Source organism: Caretta caretta, chromosome 8, assembly GCF_965140235.1.
Source record: "Caretta caretta isolate rCarCar2 chromosome 8, rCarCar1.hap1, whole genome shotgun sequence".
In the NCBI taxonomy this organism is placed as follows: Eukaryota; Metazoa; Chordata; order Testudines; family Cheloniidae; genus Caretta; species Caretta caretta.
Window position 1 is genome coordinate 19060921 of NC_134213.1, and position 17639 is coordinate 19078559.

Below are 17639 nucleotides of genomic sequence, written 5' to 3' on the forward strand. Positions count from 1 at the left end.
GGGCTTTTTAAATGACTTACTTAGTTCTAACTGTATCCCTCATTCTCCAGATTTTTGCAGGGTTCTATAGCGTTAACCACCCCACTCAATTCCTAAAAGCCACAAAGTGGCACATCTGTAATATGGCTGCAAACTTTAAGGACCAGACGGGCTATGCTGAGTGAGTTCAGGCCACACGTGCCATCTGGACTCATGGTGAGGAGACCATGTTGGTGGTTGGTGTGTAATCCCAGCAGACAGCTCTGTGACAGAAAGGATGAGATTGTCTGTGTGGCTCTGTGTCACTGAAACAGCGGAGGCACCTGAGAGACACAGATCACGTGGACATTGGAGAGTATGCAGCCTGGGCTTCCAAACTTTGTGGATTTGGGGGGTGGAAATAGAAAGCATAGGAAGTGTACAACAATATGATTTTCAGCTGATAGTGGCAGTTAGGTCACAGGGAATAGAAGAGAACTTCCTCCAAACAACTGGGAGACACGTTAGCATTTAGAATTCTGTGGCCAATCTTTCCCTCCCATTTAAGGTGTAATTATAGTAATTAAAGCAATGATGTACAATGGCAGCTCATTACTCAACATCTCTGCTCCCTGCAGGGATCCAAATCTCACGTGAAAAGGGAGTTTTCACTCGTTAGAGCTGCACACCCCATACAGCTGTGCTGGGGTTACTTGTAGCCGGGGGATTCATTACTGCGTCATGCAGCCCTCCAATTTCCATTCACTCTATGTTCTGACTGGGGAATCTTTGTGCCTGGCAAGGATGGAGGAGGCAGGAAGACCCCAACTGACTTTCAGGTCCCAGGTTGAATTTGATGAGCCAGCAATTTGTTCTGTGTTTGTATAATGCCGAGCACAATGGGGTCATCGTTCAGGACTAGGGCTCTTAGGCCCTACCACAGGACAAATAGTAAATAATAATTAAATAGAAAAAAAGTATGAGTGTGTATTTGCTGAACCAATGAGATCTGGAGCCAGCTGGAGGGAATATGGAGCCTTCCAGTGCTATTTTTAGTCATATTTCCAGCCAATCACCCTTCAGGAACAAAACATTCCACAGCCCTTAACCAGCCTTGGACAATGAAAACCACAACATTTGCCTTCTGATAACAAAGAACCAGATCCCCAGATGGTGTACATCAGCCTGGCTCCACTGAAGTCAATGCAACCATGTCAATTTTCACCAGCTGAGGATCTGTTCCAGTATAGTTAACATTGGGCCTTTTTTCTGGGGAGACATTTTAATGTCCCACATCTCAAAGTGAATAAACTATACATTATATAAACCTCGTCGGTATACCATTAATTTAAGCAGATTTATTTTATTTCTGATCGTAAGTCTGAAGTACAAATCTTCTTGTCTACTCCCCTCTCCTCCCTGTGACTGCAGCAGATTTCACTTATATTTTCTCTCGCTTGCTTCCATGTGTTGTAGAAAGTTAAAAACAGTTCTGAGCACACCGCTACCGCAATCTGACATTTATAAAATAATCTAAAATTAGACTGAGCTCAGAATAATGGGCAAATAAAAAGAGTAGACATAATCCAGTTAAATGTCTTGACAGTGATTCACAATTGGGAAATCCCCCATTCCGACCACCAGAGGCTTTGTGTGTCTCATTTTAACACATTCTAGACCTTAAGTAGAGATTAGATGAGGGAGAAGCTGGAGGTACAGTCTGCACTATTTTCCTTTACAATATGAATGCACTTTGAGGTCAATGGATGATGCCCTTTTTTAAAGGTACTCTCATTTTCAGTGCACCGATTCTCTGATCTCAGGCTTCTTTCACCACTGGAATCACCTATCAAATGTGAATGCATCAGAAGTAGCACTAACTGCAGCCTGACAGCACTGATTTTCTATGGCTACTGTATTTCAGGAAGACCCATGGACTCCTGTCTATGCTAGGAAACTGAATCATTATTGAACATGCTTTATCACCAAAGGCCCCTTCCCTGAACGGATGAGGAGTATGGTTGAACTGCCAGTATAGATAAAATAGAACTGTTAGACACCAGTATGCTAAGTATGGCTGAAACTCGCGAGGAAAGAGCCTCAGTGTAACAAGAATGGTGCACTGTTTATCTTTTTTTCTTTTGTCATTTACCTCCTCTGGTCTACTCAGCACATGGCCCTCTGGGCCAGTTATTCCCATCTCCAGCATCCTGGTTTGTTCCTAGAAGAATTAAAAGACATGGGGAAGTTCAGAGACTGAATTTGATCTGCCACTTATGTCAAAAAACAAATGCCACCTTACTCAGCATTTCGTAAGGATTTCGATTATCAAATAGCACAGCAGATCTCTGTGGATTTGCTGCAAGTGGTTCACAAGACTACACAGAGAATACAATGGAAGATATGTAAATACATAGGTTGAGAGTAAAATAATCTTTCTTTGGAAGTGATAATTCAGAATAAACAGGTCTGAAATAATTGTAGAACAGGTGAAAAACAACAAATACAATTCAGGGGAAGACATGTGTCTAATTTTCTCTGCCTTTGCTATTCCCACAAACATCCAAGCACTACTGAGGAAGAGATCAAGAAAATTAAAAGAAATCCATTTTGGGCCAAATTCTCTTCTCAGTCACACCCATGCAGCTCCATTAACATCAATAGAGTTCACTGGCGTCAATGAGAGCAGAATCTGGCCCTATATGAGAATGTTTTAAAATGTGTGATTGCTTCTCCCCCCCCCCCACGCAATCAGCAACACATTTTACTGCTATAATGAGGGACCACAACCACATACAGTACAATCAGACAGGTATGTACATGAACTTAATGGTATGCCTGATCCTTGGCATTCAGAAATTGTTCAGCTCAGTGGAAGATCAATCCTATCTGACATCCTTATCAGTGTGCTATCATCAGCCCACCAGGGGCTTGCAATCCGTTACATGGGGGACACCGAGCTTGGGAGAAGCTTCCCCATACCCTTTACCTGGCTTCCAATCTGTCAGACACCCTCAAAAATTGACCATGTCATGAATGAGTCTGTTACTGCAATGTGAACATCTGTTGCATTTTGAAATATTATCCTGTAAGTGTCTTTCAGCTTTTAAGCTCTTTGGGGCACGGATTGTCCTAATTTTTGTGTGTCTCAGAGCACTGAGCATGCTGTTGGCACTACAAAATAAAAAAATCACATCTAGATGAATAGTGAAGGTGGGCTTCCAGCAGTGACAGTTAATATCTGTACAACACTTGAAGAGGTAAATTGCCATATATATAATTGCCACACATTTTCGCCTCCTACACTTACCTTCTCAGCCACAACACAAAGAGCTGACAAAATAATGACTCAACAATGTTCCTTTCATTTCTCAATCTTCACCAACAACAAGGAACATACTCCACATCCCCGTTTCAGTTTCCACTGCTTGGTGCATCCCCCTTATTCTGCTCTATGTACCCCCTCTCCTCTCTCTTATGTGGATCAAACTCATACGAAACACGGGTGACCTTAGGATAGTAAAGAGAAAACAATTCATGACCCGGAATAGAGGGGTTGGGGAAAGTCCCCTAATCTTCCTCCTAGGAACAGAAGCAGGATCACTGACCAGCATCCTCACTTGTACAACCTAATCTAATCCCATTCTGGATCAGTCACCAGTTTCTGACATTTTGTATCAATTAGTTTGGAAGGCAGAAGTAATTTTCAAGGCTGCACAGCACCAGTAAACCTTGCACACAGCTCTGGAGCTTTTGGTGGTTAGGGTGGGACTGAAGTAGCAAGAACTCCTAGTCAACACTGATTCTTCGATCTCTCCATTTTCATAGGAAAACAGACATTGACTAACTTTGGGGATCTTTAAATCTGTGAAGAGAAATTGATTCTTGCAGTCTGCAGGGTACTTCGGAGCTTAGTTTAGAGACTTTCCTCCTAATCCACCCCCTCCAAAGAAAGGGGAAAGAAAAAACTGAGGATGTGCTACTGAGTAAAATTGAGCAAATTTGTCCCTGGTTCTTCAAAATCACAGAGGTACTATTCTCTGTATCCACGACACAAACTACAAGGCACTGTAATAGTTCAATCCATCCATTTAAAATCAAAACAGTATTTTCCCATTCTATACCCCCTCAAATCCCATGAATCCAGCTCCATAAGCTGATTGCTTCCTTGTATTGGTCAGAAATTCCCCCTTCCCCTATGGCTCTGGTATTTTGCACACCATATTATAACATAACTGGCCTTGCACATTGTGAGGGTCTTTTCCTTTTGCTGCAGCTTTTCAGCATTGGCTGCTGTTAGAGTGAACATACTGGACTCAATGGACTGTTCTGTTCCATTAGGATAATTTCTGATTCACTGAGTATCCATTTCTCTAACAGTGAACGGAAATGTCTTCTACTGACTCCTGGGTTTAGCAAGGAAGATAAATTAGTCTTGTTTCCACATAAGAGTGACATGCACAGGGTACTGTGTACCTTTATTTCTGCTCTTCAACCCAAGAGAAGTCAATATAAAACACGAGAAGCTCATCCAGTTGGAAAATATTAATCTTTTCCCGATAGGGGTTAGCTTTTCTATTGCTGGCCACAGCATGTCTGGAAAAACCAAACAACCTCCACCCAACACTCTAGCACAAAGGAGTCTATAGAGAGGAAAGCAGCTTCCATATAGGAAGAGCCCAGGTAGAAGCCACTTTCCCAGACATGTTTGGTTCCAATGAAGCAGCCATACAATCTAAAAGCGGCAGACTCTGGGAAACATGACCAGCAAATTCCCTTCTCAGTGCCATTCGGCTTTCTTCCTCAGGAGCAAAAGGTACCAAAGCATTTCTGAGAAACTGTCTCACTTCCTCTAATGAGAGGAGGAGGCAGACTATAGTCCAGGGTACCAAATTACACAGAGCAAATGAATAAATTCTCTGCAGCATTAGCCCCAGTACTGCTGAAAATGAAGCTAGGGACTCTGCATCATCCACTACCAGGGTGACAGGCTGGTACCCACTGATAACAAAACTTCAGAGGTAACACTATTTGGAGAACCTTCATGTTACGATACTACTAAGCTTCCTGGGCCTAAATCTGAAGATACGTTTGGAGGCATGGGAGGAATACATCAGTTAGTCTCTAAGGTGCCACAAATACTCCTTTTCCTTTATCAGTTTCCAAAGTGCATGAGAATAAAAAGTAAAAAAAACCCACAAAAGTACAAAATTGGCTGGTGCCATGGTGTCTTATCAGGAATCACACTGTAATCAGATAGGAATTGCTGTATCAAACCATTAGTCCATTCCTCCTACAGTGACCAACACATACCGTTTCAAGAGAAGATAAAACCCTCCATAATGCACACTGCCAATTGGGCAATTCTATACAGGGGGAACACCCCCCCCTTCCCCATAGTACAAGATTTCATTATCCCGCCTATCAGTACCTTAATTTACATAGTTGCAAAAGTTTTTAACAGTCAAATAATTAACCAGTCCTCTTTTTAAACCCAGCTTGTAAGATGTTTTTAAACCCAGCTTGGTAAATTCCCCTGACTGCAACTCTACATTGCATAAGGAAGCAATTCCTTTAGCTAGTTTTAAAAAGACTCCCCACTAATTTCAACAAGTATTCCAGCCAATGTTTAACCAAAAAGAATTTTTATTCTGAGCATGAAATGCTGCAAAAAATTTTCATAAAAGGGCATCGACAGGCCAAAATTAAAAACAAAACAAAACCCATTTAAAAATAAACAAACAAAAACTTCATCTATTCTAGAAGTTATTGCTTCAGATTAAGTGAAAGAACAATGCAAAATCTCACTTTTCACTGTTTAATTTCATTCAGTTTGAAGAACAAAAATTGATTAGTTAGTTTGTAGGGCTGGACTGCCAACACTGCAGAGAAATGGCTATTTGTTAAGAAAATTATTACCAGGGGAATTTTCATGGAAACACTCTCATTGTTCTTCAGTTTTATAGTACAATGATGGATGGATTTTTTTGATTTTTTTTTTAAACAAAGCCTAAATGTTCAGCTGTGTCTGACATGGCAGTCTCCCTTAAGTAATATATATATATTCTAGACAGTAATCTTTTTGGGTCATTTAGTATGTATTTGTACAGTTCCTAGCACAATGGGGCCCTAACTTGGTTGGTCTCTAGGAACCAGATTTACGAAGGCATTTAGGAACCCTAAACACTCAAATAGGTATCCAGTGAGATTGACTTCAATGGGAGTTAGGCACCTAACCTGTTTAGGCACTTATGCAAATCCAACTAGGCATCTCTCTGCATCTTTAGATGCCTAAATACTTCTGAAAATCTGGCGCTAGGTGCCATCACAGTATAAAATATTAAATAATAATAATATATTAAGAACATAACATAAGAATGGCCCTACTGGGTCTGACCAAGGGTCCATCTAGCCCAGTACCCTGTCTTCTGACAGTGGCCAGTGCCAGGTGCCCCAGAGGGAATGAACAGAACAGGTCATCATCAAGTGATCCATCCCCTGTCACCCATTCCCAGCTTCTGGCAAACAGAGGCTAGGGACACCATTCCTGCCAGAAGATGTCTGCACAGCTTCAATGCAGTATCTTTCCTCTAATGTACAGCATCAAAATCTTTCTGTCTATACCACATTTTTCAATGGCAGCATAGGTAGAATAGCATTTACCTGTTCAATGATATCCCCATTTTCGGCATGAACTTGAGCTATTGCACCTAGATCTCCCAGGCAGCTAAATATCTCATACAGCTGAAACAGAGTGAAAGAGGAAACATTATTCTACTCAAACATTTTCACTTGGTCTGTGCTTGACCTTTAAAAAGTTCCCACGCTGTATCTTTCAACCGAAAACTAGACAGGCCTTCAGGTAAGAACAATAGAAGGTTGGAGAGAAAGAATTTGGTGTCAGCTCTACACTGACCTCATTCACAGTCAGAACAAGGGTTGGTGTGTGAACATCCCATGTCGCCCCTTTCAGAATGCCTCTCTGCCATCCACTGAAGCACTCAAAGATTTCGTCAAACCTTTGGAACTTGTATCTACCACCTCTGCAGGTCCTCCCAGCCACATCATCACATCTTTAAAATGGAAGTGCAGTCTGCAAAGACTATGCACCCCAGCAAGCTGCTGACAGCAAACTGAAACACTGCATTTTGGGATTGATAGAAATAGACTCCAAGGGCCATGCCTCTGGATTAAAACCAAGTGTGGCTGCAAGCTGCACTGTAAAATTTAGCAACTTGAATCATGATCATCCTTGCCCTGCTCTGATCACTCAGTACACTGCTTTGTTTCCAGCTACTGTTCTAGCAAAATAAAAGGGACCCAACAATGATTGCACACAAACAAAGCAGTAATGTAGCTCTTACCTCTGTGTTTGACATCTGGTACAAATCCTTGTAGGCCATGTAAACCATGAAGGCATTAACTCCTAGGTGGAGAAGCGGGAAAAAGAAGAAAGAGTAATGATTCTATTCCAGCTCTCTCCCCCTTATACATTCACAAGGCATGTGATAATTACACAGACCCAATGGAATGGGAGCCTTTGGCAGTAGCTAGAGGTAAAGCAGACAGTTTTCTGGTTTTCTTCTTGTTTGTTTATTTTCAGGGCATTCTAATTCTCCATCTACGGCTACACCGGATCCCAAGAGATGTTAGAAAACAAGGGGACAGCAGAAGGCAGTTCTCCAAAACTATACCTGCCACTCATTTTAACCCCTTTAGCACGGTCTAAAAAGGTCTAATAAAGATGGTGGAGGGAGTGTGCTCAAAGCCACAGCGAACCACTGGTCTGGAAGCACATGTGCAGAATGTGCATGAGACAGCAGACTGACGGGTGCATGCACAGCTGACTTTCCCACTGACTAGCATAAGCATAAATGCTGTTATTGTACCTTCATGTTAGGAAATTCTGTGCCTAAGTCATTTAAGGGCAAGATTTTCAAAAGCATGTGAGTGTCTCAGGCCCTTTGTGAGACCTACTCAAAAAATCCAGTGACTGATGTGTTGTAATGATGAATGGACTGTAATCTGAGAATCTCATGGTGCTTTATAAATATAAGTGAAATAACTCTCATAACTTCCCTCCCCACACGAAGTATTATCTCCCTATTTTACAGATGATGTGAAAAACTGAGAAACAGAGCCTTGCGTAAACTCAGAGTGAACTGGTTGCAAAGGCCTGGACAGAACCCAGGAGTCCCGAATCTCAGTTCTTTAATCACACTTTATGCTCTTTCCTATGCCACACACACAATGGCCCAGATCCTCAAAGCTAATTTTCATTGACTTCAATGAGCACTAGGTGCTTAAACAATTTTGCAGATCTGGGTCTATGTGCTAACTGAGTCACCAGAGCTGTGGGTGATGGGAACATTCCCTGGAAAAAGGAGATTACTGTAAAGAGACTTGAGGAATAAAGGGCAAAGACCAGGAAGCCCCCCATCTCTCCACAAACCTTTTTCTTTGATGAGCATCTGTACTTCCTGTTTGACACTGTCGTTCCAGTGGGTGATGTCCACATGCAGGGAGTAGTCACAGCAGGTCTTCCCATCGGCCCACTCTCGCCATTTCTCATACGCTTCTGTCAGGCTAGCCTCTGGCTCAGGGATCACATGGTCAACTGGATGTGGACAAGAGAGGCTAGCAGAACTGAGGGTGTGAAAGAAGGGCTCTTCCTCCCCACGCTATGTGCCTACCATCCCATTGGTTCCTCATGTGCTCAGCAACCCAGTGACTGCTGGCTTCTCGCTGCATCCTTTACTGGGTCCTTCTCTTAATCTGCCTCAGGTCTCTGCTACCTTAGCGCCTTACTGCCCTCCCACATCCCAACCAGATGAAATCAAAACACCCTGATGGGTCCAAACTGCTCTCCCCAGCTCCCACAGAGCACAAGGGGAAATGAAAACAGCAAGCAGCTCTTCAGAACTTCCCCCTCCATCATTTTCTCAGATACATCCAAAGTGCATTTACTACAACGGAAATGCATTGAGCCTTGGCTTAATAGCCTTTGGCACTGCACCAAGGGCTTTTACAGGCTTCTGCTGAGAAATCAGCTGGAAGCAGTAGGACCCACCTCTATCCCCACCCCTACTTCCACCCCATTAAAACTTAGTCTCCTGCTAAGATGCAGTCCTAATGCACCTTTTATTGCCACTGACGTAATCTGCTGCCGCAGTCCATTTTACACAACAGATGCTGCGACGAAGACCATTATTCCATTGGGAAGGAGAGCAGAAAGAAAACCCAAACTTTTCCAAATTTTTCTTAAATCTTAAGAAGCTATCCAAAGCACAGACAGCTGTGACCGCTGCAGTAAAAGCCCAAGTTATAAACCAGAGCACATCTCTAGCATCCTCGAGGGCACAAATCACCAATTCTGATTCCTTTTTCATTAGCGCTGTTTATTTCTTTGGACTGCATGGGATACTGGGGTATCATTCTGTCCCTGTGCTTGAGTTCATCTGGGCATGCTGCCCTATTTGTGAAGAATATTGTGTTTGTAGTTGTTCTGTTAAGTTGCCCAGAGGCCCTGGCTGTGGGCACTGGAGCTGTGCAAACTTCATGATGTGGATTTGGATTTCAGTATGTTTAAATGACCCTCACCTGAGTTCTGGGTTCAAATGAATTTACCTCCCTGATGTAAGTGAACCTCAATCAAAACAGCATGAAAACAGGAGTAAGTGCTCATTTCACCTACTGTTGGACTGAAATGATAACCCTACCTATGTCTGCTCCAAGCTGGGCCAGGCATCACTCAGAAGATTCATGCACCATGGTGATCTTTCAAAATCACTTGGCTCAGTTGCAAGATGGTAACAAAACTTCAAAGCAGGAAGTTTCACCTGGTTTGGGGTTTCACCTGCAGTGGGGCACCTAAATATTAACATGGCTAATATGTGACACTTAAGAGCAATCAGGATGAGGGCCAACAAAAATAATACTTAGCATTTAGAATGTGTATTATGGGCCAAATTTTGCTCTCAGCTACACAAATGCACGCTCACTGGCGCTGCATACCTGTAACACAGCAGAATTTAACCCCACATTCTTCAAAGCATTGTACTTTCATCAATCCTCTAGGAGAGTTTGAGGTGCAATATGTTAGGTGCTGTGGTTTATTGGTAATCTAGGGCAGAAGTGTTTCTGTGGCACTCAAGTGAGCCTCTTCTGAGCAAGGTAGGGTTGATGCACTAATAAGCCTCACATTTCAATATCCAAAGGCATATTCTGTCCATTGATCAAGGAAATTTATCTTCACAACACTCCCCAATCAATAGATTAAAAAAATTACTACTGCTAAACTCTATCAAACAGTCTGATGACCCTGTCTGCTGGTAGCAAATGCTAGAGTTCAGGCTTGGTTCCACTTTCCATTCTAAACCCCTTTTTAATTGAAGATGTCAGCAAGACAGGCCGAGAGGTGGGATTGCATGGCAGGAGTCAATTCAGTCGTGGAGAGAGAGTGAGAGATGTGTTTCTCCCTCTGTTAGATAGCAGGTTACTACTTCTGGCTGCATGGGCATGGATGCTGACAATTTGTTGATCTTAGCTGCTCAGGTGGCAAGTTTTCTGTTAGGATCTCCTAGTCCACCTAGATCCTGCTATGGTTCTCCTTCTATTCAACCATTCTTTCCTATTTTCCTTGGGTCTCCCCCATATCTACTGATGCTCCCCATTACCCCTCTTTGACACCAGTCCTTTTCCCTCAGTTCCTCCTAGGGTCTCCTCCAGCTGCCCAGCTCCTTTCCCCTATGCCCACATAGCTCTCACACATTTCTCCCCAAATCCCATTCCAACAGCTGCCTTCTCCTAATTCATCCCTCACCCTTCTTGCTGCATAACAATACCCCCTTTCCATTCTCTCTCTCGCCAAAGCTTCTTCTGCCAAAAAAACAAAACCTCCAAACCCCAACCACAACACACACCTCTTCTCAGGAACCAAAAGAGCCAAGACAGTAAACAAGCTAGTCTTTGGCAAGTATAGGATGCTGAATGTGGCAGGCCCTTTTTAAAGCCTCTGTGGAGTTAACATGAAAGGAACTACCCAATGGACTTACTGATCATGGTGGTTCCGCCAGCCAGGGCTGCTTTCGTTCCCTGGAAGAAGTCATCCACAGCAGTCATCCCCTTGTATGGCATCTGCAAGTGAGTGTGGACATCGATTCCTCCAGGGATCACCATCTTCCCATTGGCTTCTATGGTTTTAACTCCGCCAGGGACGATTAGATTGTCTCCAATTTGCCTGATGAGATAGTAATCAGGATGGTGAGCCACACACATATGAAACTTGACTAGAACGTACTCTACCAATAACCTACCAAAGTAGGAAAAACCCCATATCAATACAAGACAGCAGTGGACTTGAGACAATCTGAACACAGAAGACAGCAAAAACCTAAATCATGTGAACAAGCTCTGCAGAAACCACCACACAAGGAGTTAATTCAACAGGACCACTTTACTGTATGAGTGACTGGGAAGGGCTAGAAGGGGTGAATGGTTTCAAAATCCCTAAATGCCAGCCCTGCCCCCAGTAAATATTTACCTCCCCACCCCACCCCTTAAGGCTCAAGTCTGAGGCTTACTTCTTACAAAGAATGAGAACTCTTAAGAGCAATGATACAGTTGCTGGGCCAGCCCTGGGTTTGCAGGGTTTTGCCATTCCACTCACATCATAAGGTCCCTAAAGTAAACAAAGGCCTCTCTCACAGACACCGCTGGCTGCAGCTTTTGTGAACTCAAGTGTGGTTTTCAAGCCCAAGTGTGTTCACCATGCTTCAGTGTAATTAGGGAAGATGCCTTCCCACTCAGGGACATTCCCTTTAGGCCCTGTCCTTCTTGGAGAGGAAGGACACCTTTGCTAACTGCAGTACTGCATTGTGGGCAAGCCAGCTAAAATCCCAGTTCACTAAAAATCCCCTCTAAGACCCTGTGCACCTAAAACCCTCCACTGTGTATGTACCTAGAACCTAAAACGCCTCTTCACTTCTAATCCCTACAATCCTGGAATTCCGTATCCTAGATCCACATAACATTCCCCTCCCTAAATGCACCCGAAGTATAAAATCCTCCTCCCCACGGCCACAAAAGACGGGCTGGCCTCATCAAGGAACTTTCAATCTCTTTGGTGTATCTGGAAAGGAAGTAAAATAGAACTATATCCCTGCATTTCAGCGTCAGCCAGCCTAGAACACCTCTCGCACACCAGTACTGAATATTCGGTAAACACTACTTCTTTCTATGACTCCTTCATGGCACCAAATCAGTGGTTAATAGGCTGCCTTTATCTTCAGGCTTAAAACAGACATAAAAAAATGACTCTTAAAAATTATTTTCCTACTGCAGGTTTTAAAAATACATTTCCATCAAGGGAAGGCTGAATATTTTCTTTGTACCACAGGGCAAGGAATGCTTTTTTTGAAAGTGTTTAAGTTCCCTTGCTATGAACTATCCCAGGGCCTGCAATCCACCAAACTGGGATTTAGTCCCATTTCATATACTTTACACATTAGAACAATTTCAGCCTTTAAACAGTGGAGTCATTATTGCACTCCATAACACACCCAGAAGACAGATGAAAAGCTGAGATCCACAGTTTTGCCTGAAATCTCTGAGAATTTTAAAGATGTAGCTTCTCAAAAGCATATATCCACCCTCTTTAGCTCTAACAAATGGGATCTTGTATAATTAGGGAAAGTGTCGTTCATGTGACATATAATCCTGCTGGATACTGGACAAAATAGAAACTAAAAGATAATATCTAACTGCGGTGGGAACAGGAATTATCTCAGCATACAATGGATACTGTGTCATAACCTATCAGTTTAACTGAATTCTATTCACTGGAGTTATTGTGCGAACATGTCATGAGATTACACACACACACACATATACACGCTCCACCGAAAAAGGGGAAGGAATTCAGTGTCCCACCGGATGGGCAAGCAAACTACAGACTCCACCCAACCTGGACTCGCATACAATAGCCCACAGACCCACAACTCCTGCAGTCAAGAGGTAAAAAGACTCCTGCCTCTAACGAAGGATAAGATAATATGGGAATCCTGTACATACTTTATGAGACCATCCTCCATGTAAATGTCAGCATAGAACGACTGGTCATCATTGACGATTCTGCCTCCTTTAATAAGAAGACGATCACTCTGTGGATGGAGAAATAAAGCAGTCATGAGTGTTAGAAAATATATACTTGTTACTGCAAGGAGCCTTCTTACTGCAATACAGCTGTGCTTAGCAAATATATTATCTTCTATACACCATATGCAGTGTGAATTAGTTTAGATAATAAATTCTGACTGTTTAGTGATGTGCTGAGGTGAAGTAATGCCAAAGACTCGAAAATTCAGGTTGTATTAAGCTATTTCTGTATAAAACAGGTTTAACAGTGGCAAATAGCTTAATGCAACCTGAATTTTCGAGTCTTTGGCATTACTTCACCTAACATATAGGACAGGGGTTAGCAACCTTTCAGAAGTGGTGTGCCGAGTCTTCATTTATTCACTTTAATTTAAGGTTTCACGTGCCAGTAATACATTTTAATGTTTTTAGAAGATCTCTCTCCCTATAAAAAAGTCTATTATATAACTAAACTATTGTTGTATTGTAAAATAAACAAGGTTTTCAAAATGTTTAAGAAGCTTCATTTAAAATTAAATTAAAATGTTGATCTTATGCTGCTGGCCTGCTCAGCCCGCTGCTGGTCTGGGGTTTTGTTGGCTGAGCGGGGCCTGCGGCCGGGACCCGAGACCGGCAGTGGGCTTAGCGGCTCAGCCCGCTGCCGCTCAGGGGTTCCATCCGCCGGCTCCTGCCAGCTGGGATCCCGGCTGCTGGACCCGCTCAGCCCGCTGCCGGTCTGGGGTCCCAGCCCTGCCCATATAGAGTGGGTACCTACCTTCTCCCTCGTTCTGGCCCATTCTCGTCCTCTCTCTCTCTGCACTGAGCTGAGGGTGGGAGTGCACTGAGCACAGGACTGGGGGTGAAGGAGCAGGCTGGGGGTTGGGGTATAGGGTCTAGCCAGGAGCTAGAGTGAGGGAGGGGGCTCAGGGTTGGGGCAGGAGTGCTTACCTGGGCAGCTCCCATTTGGTGGGAGGGGTGCAGGTGGGAATATGGGGGGGGGGGTACAGGAGCTCCCGTTTGGTGCTCAGGGTGGGGGAGGGAATGTGGAGGTACAAGAGTCAGGATGTGGGGGGGCTGGGGATGTGGGGGTTGCAAGAGTCAGGGCAGAGGGCTGGGGGCCTGTGAGGTGGGTGCAGGTGTCAGGGCATGGGGTGTGGGGGGCCTGTGTATGTGTGGGGGTGCCAGAGTCAGGGCTGGGCTTGTGGGGGGCTGAAGGAGTCAAGCAGAGGGCCGGGTGTGTGTGAGAGGGGTACAGGGCTCAGGGCTGGGGCCTGGGGTGTGTGCGGGGCTGCAGGGCTCAGGCCTCCTGCTCCTCTGCCTCCGCCTGGAGCTGCGAGCACACTGACCCCACCCTCGCAAGGGCCATCAGCTGATCTGCCAGCAGGGAAGACAGAGAAGAGGAGGAGGAGCAGCAACCCAGCACACTGCGGGAAGAGGCAGGGGAACCAGCAGGACCAAGCTTCTGCCCCTTGCCCCCTGCTCCCACGGGAGGGGGCTGGGGGCAGAGAAGAGTGGGCCAGGCCGGATTTTTAATGGCACGCTGCTGCTGCCCCAGAAGGCAGCAGCATGCCATTAAAAATGGGCTCGCGTGCTGTCTTTGGCACACGTGCCATAGGTTGCCGACCCCTGATATAGGACATAACAGATGAGTTACACAAAGCACAGGTGTTTTTTCAATTGTTGAGAAAGAACTCAATGCTTCCTAAACATAGTATGCAAATGATAAATATGCCTATACTGTCCATACCACATACCAATATCTAATGTGAATTCAGCAGTAGTGATGAAATATTGGCCTGATCTAATGCCCAACAAAAATCAATGGGCGTCTTTCCACTGAATTCACTGGGCTTTAGATCAGGCTCTGTGTCAGTAATTGGCATAAAGTTATAAGAAACACATTCCCATTTCTTTGGATATTTGTATATTATTAGACAAAGATTAGAAAGTTACCAAGATTGTGAAATAAACCCCAAAGCTCAAGGATGAAAGATTTCTCTCTCTAGCATAATCAAGCTCACTTTTTTGTCCTTAGAGTGATATTTTGCACAAGGGGAAAAAATCACCCTTCCAAAAAGTCATACTTTTCTCTAGTTTTTCTTTTTAATATATAAGTAAAATTCAGGACTAGTGAAAAGTACAAGATAAGGTAAAGGTAAAAGCTCTAGATGCGGAAGTTCTGCACTATTTACAGTACCTCTATGGGTAGCTCAAGTCTCCATAACCCATTCAATCCTGGGTTTCTATTAACACTTCAAGACTGCCAAGAAGCTCCAGCTGTGCTGGTGCTTTTTGTGATGTGAATATGTGTGTCCAGTGGAAATGGGAGTGGGGTCCACCACACCCATTTTATATTCCATATAAGTAGAGTGACCAGACGTCCCATTTTTAAAGGGACAGTCCCGTATTTAAGCCCTCCTGCTTTTTCTTTAAAATGGGCAAATTGTTCCGTATTTTCTGTCTCTCCCTCCCTCCCCCCAGATAAGGCTGTGGTTGATCCTTATCTCAAATGTCAGAGGTCACCCAGAGTATTAGCTTTTGAGGTTCATGGTCTTGAGAACTACTTGCCCTTCCTGTACGACCCATTAATATTTTGTTTTTTCAACGGTTTTCCCCTTACTACTGTTCTGGACATACTTCCCCAGAAGAAAAAAACTAACGCCACCAAGCCAAAAGCGACCCTTGTGTAATGTCAGGTCACATGAGCTTGTGTTGCCAGCATGGATAGTATCCTTTCAGGTGCAGATGGAAGTGGAAATGTAGGCCACCAGCTATACAAGCCCCCCTCCCCAGATTTCTGCCAAGGTTCACACCAGAATGTGGCCAGCAGCAGCCTTTCTGCACTGTGTGGGAGGGAAGGGTGGGGGAAAGGGATGACCTGGCCCTTGTCTTTGCAGAGCTCATCTCTTCTCTCCCGCCCCCGTGTGTCTGGAAGCAGCTTATCCCTTCTTGCTCGCACAGTGTCGAAAGGCAGCTAACACCTCCAGGCTGCTATTGGCCATAACCCAGCTGCCTCCAGTTATAGCGCAGGCAGGAAAGGGTTAAGCCCTACGGATGATTGTGCACCAGGGCCCAGGGAATCTGACTGCAGGGGCTTTGTGGAACCTGGCCAAAGAGGTGGCTCAGCATGGTAGGGTGCCTAGGGGACGGAGCAACCCCGCGCTCCCTGGGGGTAAGACCCGAGGGGGGAGGTGAAGAGGGTGCTAAGCCCCTGTCCCGGGGGCTGCTGTGGAGCCTGCAGGTTCAGGGCGGGAACAGGCTGGAAATCACTTCCCCCCACTCTTGCCCCCAGAGCTTAGCTGACAGTTGAGTCTAACCAGCCCAGCTCCAGGGACAATCAACATGGACAACTTCTAACGGTCTTTTCTGGGGATGCCATACAAGATTTAGTCTTCTCAAAAGAAGATACATGGGATCTAAACAGTCCCCTTCAATCATCAGATTTTTTTTTAAAACTAATCTCCGACCCTGGCAATGTTCTTATCTGCCCCATCACTTTTCAAAACCCATCCCTCCCTTACTGTACTCTCAACCACTCAGTACCAACAGCAGCATCTTCCTCTATTTCCACTGGTAGGAAAGTAGCATTTTAGTATCAGACCCCCCCCAGCCAACACTGACTGAAGGTTCCATCCGCACTCACCAGCCAAGGTCATTCTCAACTCTCGCTCACAGCCCTTCCTTCTACAGCAAGTTCAGAGTGTCCCCCCTATATCTCCCCACCCCTATCCTCTTCTTCAGTTAATGAACTCTGGAAAGATCACCATAGTGATTGCAACTGGCAACCTAGCGTAAAATGAGAGAAATATCCTCCTGGGGGCCTCTTCTGCATGCAACAGCCAAATCACCTGAGAGCTGCTTGGTTTGTACATTCTCAATCACATGCAAACAAGACAAAGAAACAGGATGGGGAAGGGGTTTTAATGAACAACGCTCGGAACTCTGACTGCACCTTGGCTCTGGGTCCTGGAGAGAAAAATCTTGGAAATTAGTCAAGGTTTTACCTTGCAAAGGCTCTCCATTATTGTATTGCCTAAATCCTTGATTACCAGCAGCTGAAATAGCCTCACCCCTCTCTGCACCCTAAATATGTGGCATTAAAATAGGCCTTGAACTCACATCCCACATGGAAAGTCAAACAGACACAGACTGAAGGTGTACCAGCCCCCCGCACCAAAATGGCCTTGCAGCGAGAGGCCTTGCAGCTTCCCCTGCTCCCTTTCATGATTGACTTAAAGTTCAGACAGCAGAACTAGGCATTTTAAAAGGTTCACCTGCTAGAAAAAGTATTTGGGAACTGGGGTGTGTCCACCGGTTATATATCTAGCTGTACAGGTTAGCCCCAGGGGAGTGTCTAAAGGGGCTAAACAAAAGATGGAAATGCAGCAGTACTGAGAGGGCAAGTGACCGACTATGTTACCTCTCTTCAAAAGCAGCAGGAGGTTAAGGCAGTGGTTACAGCACTGGGATGGAGTCAGGAGACCGGCTGTTACTGACTCTCTCTGCAACCTTGAGAAAGTCACAACCTGACTTGGTGTGTCAGTATC

General features: G+C 44.6%; 1 protein-coding gene across 3 annotated transcripts in view; it reads right to left on the minus strand.

Annotated features, from left to right (window-relative positions):
- The window catches only part of DPYSL3 (dihydropyrimidinase like 3), a 71373-nt gene that overhangs the window by 11937 nt on the left and 41797 nt on the right, over positions 1-17639 (minus strand). For all 3 annotated transcript variants that reach the window (XM_048860507.2, XM_048860505.2, XM_048860506.1), the window contains exons 2-7: positions 13030-13118; positions 11013-11197; positions 8411-8575; positions 7323-7384; positions 6622-6702; positions 2111-2179 (exon numbers count right to left, since the gene is read on the minus strand). In XM_048860507.2, the coding sequence (XP_048716464.2) occupies positions 2111-2179; positions 6622-6702; positions 7323-7384; positions 8411-8575; positions 11013-11197; positions 13030-13118 (651 nt within the window). The remainder of the gene's footprint in view (positions 1-2110; positions 2180-6621; positions 6703-7322; positions 7385-8410; positions 8576-11012; positions 11198-13029; positions 13119-17639) is intronic.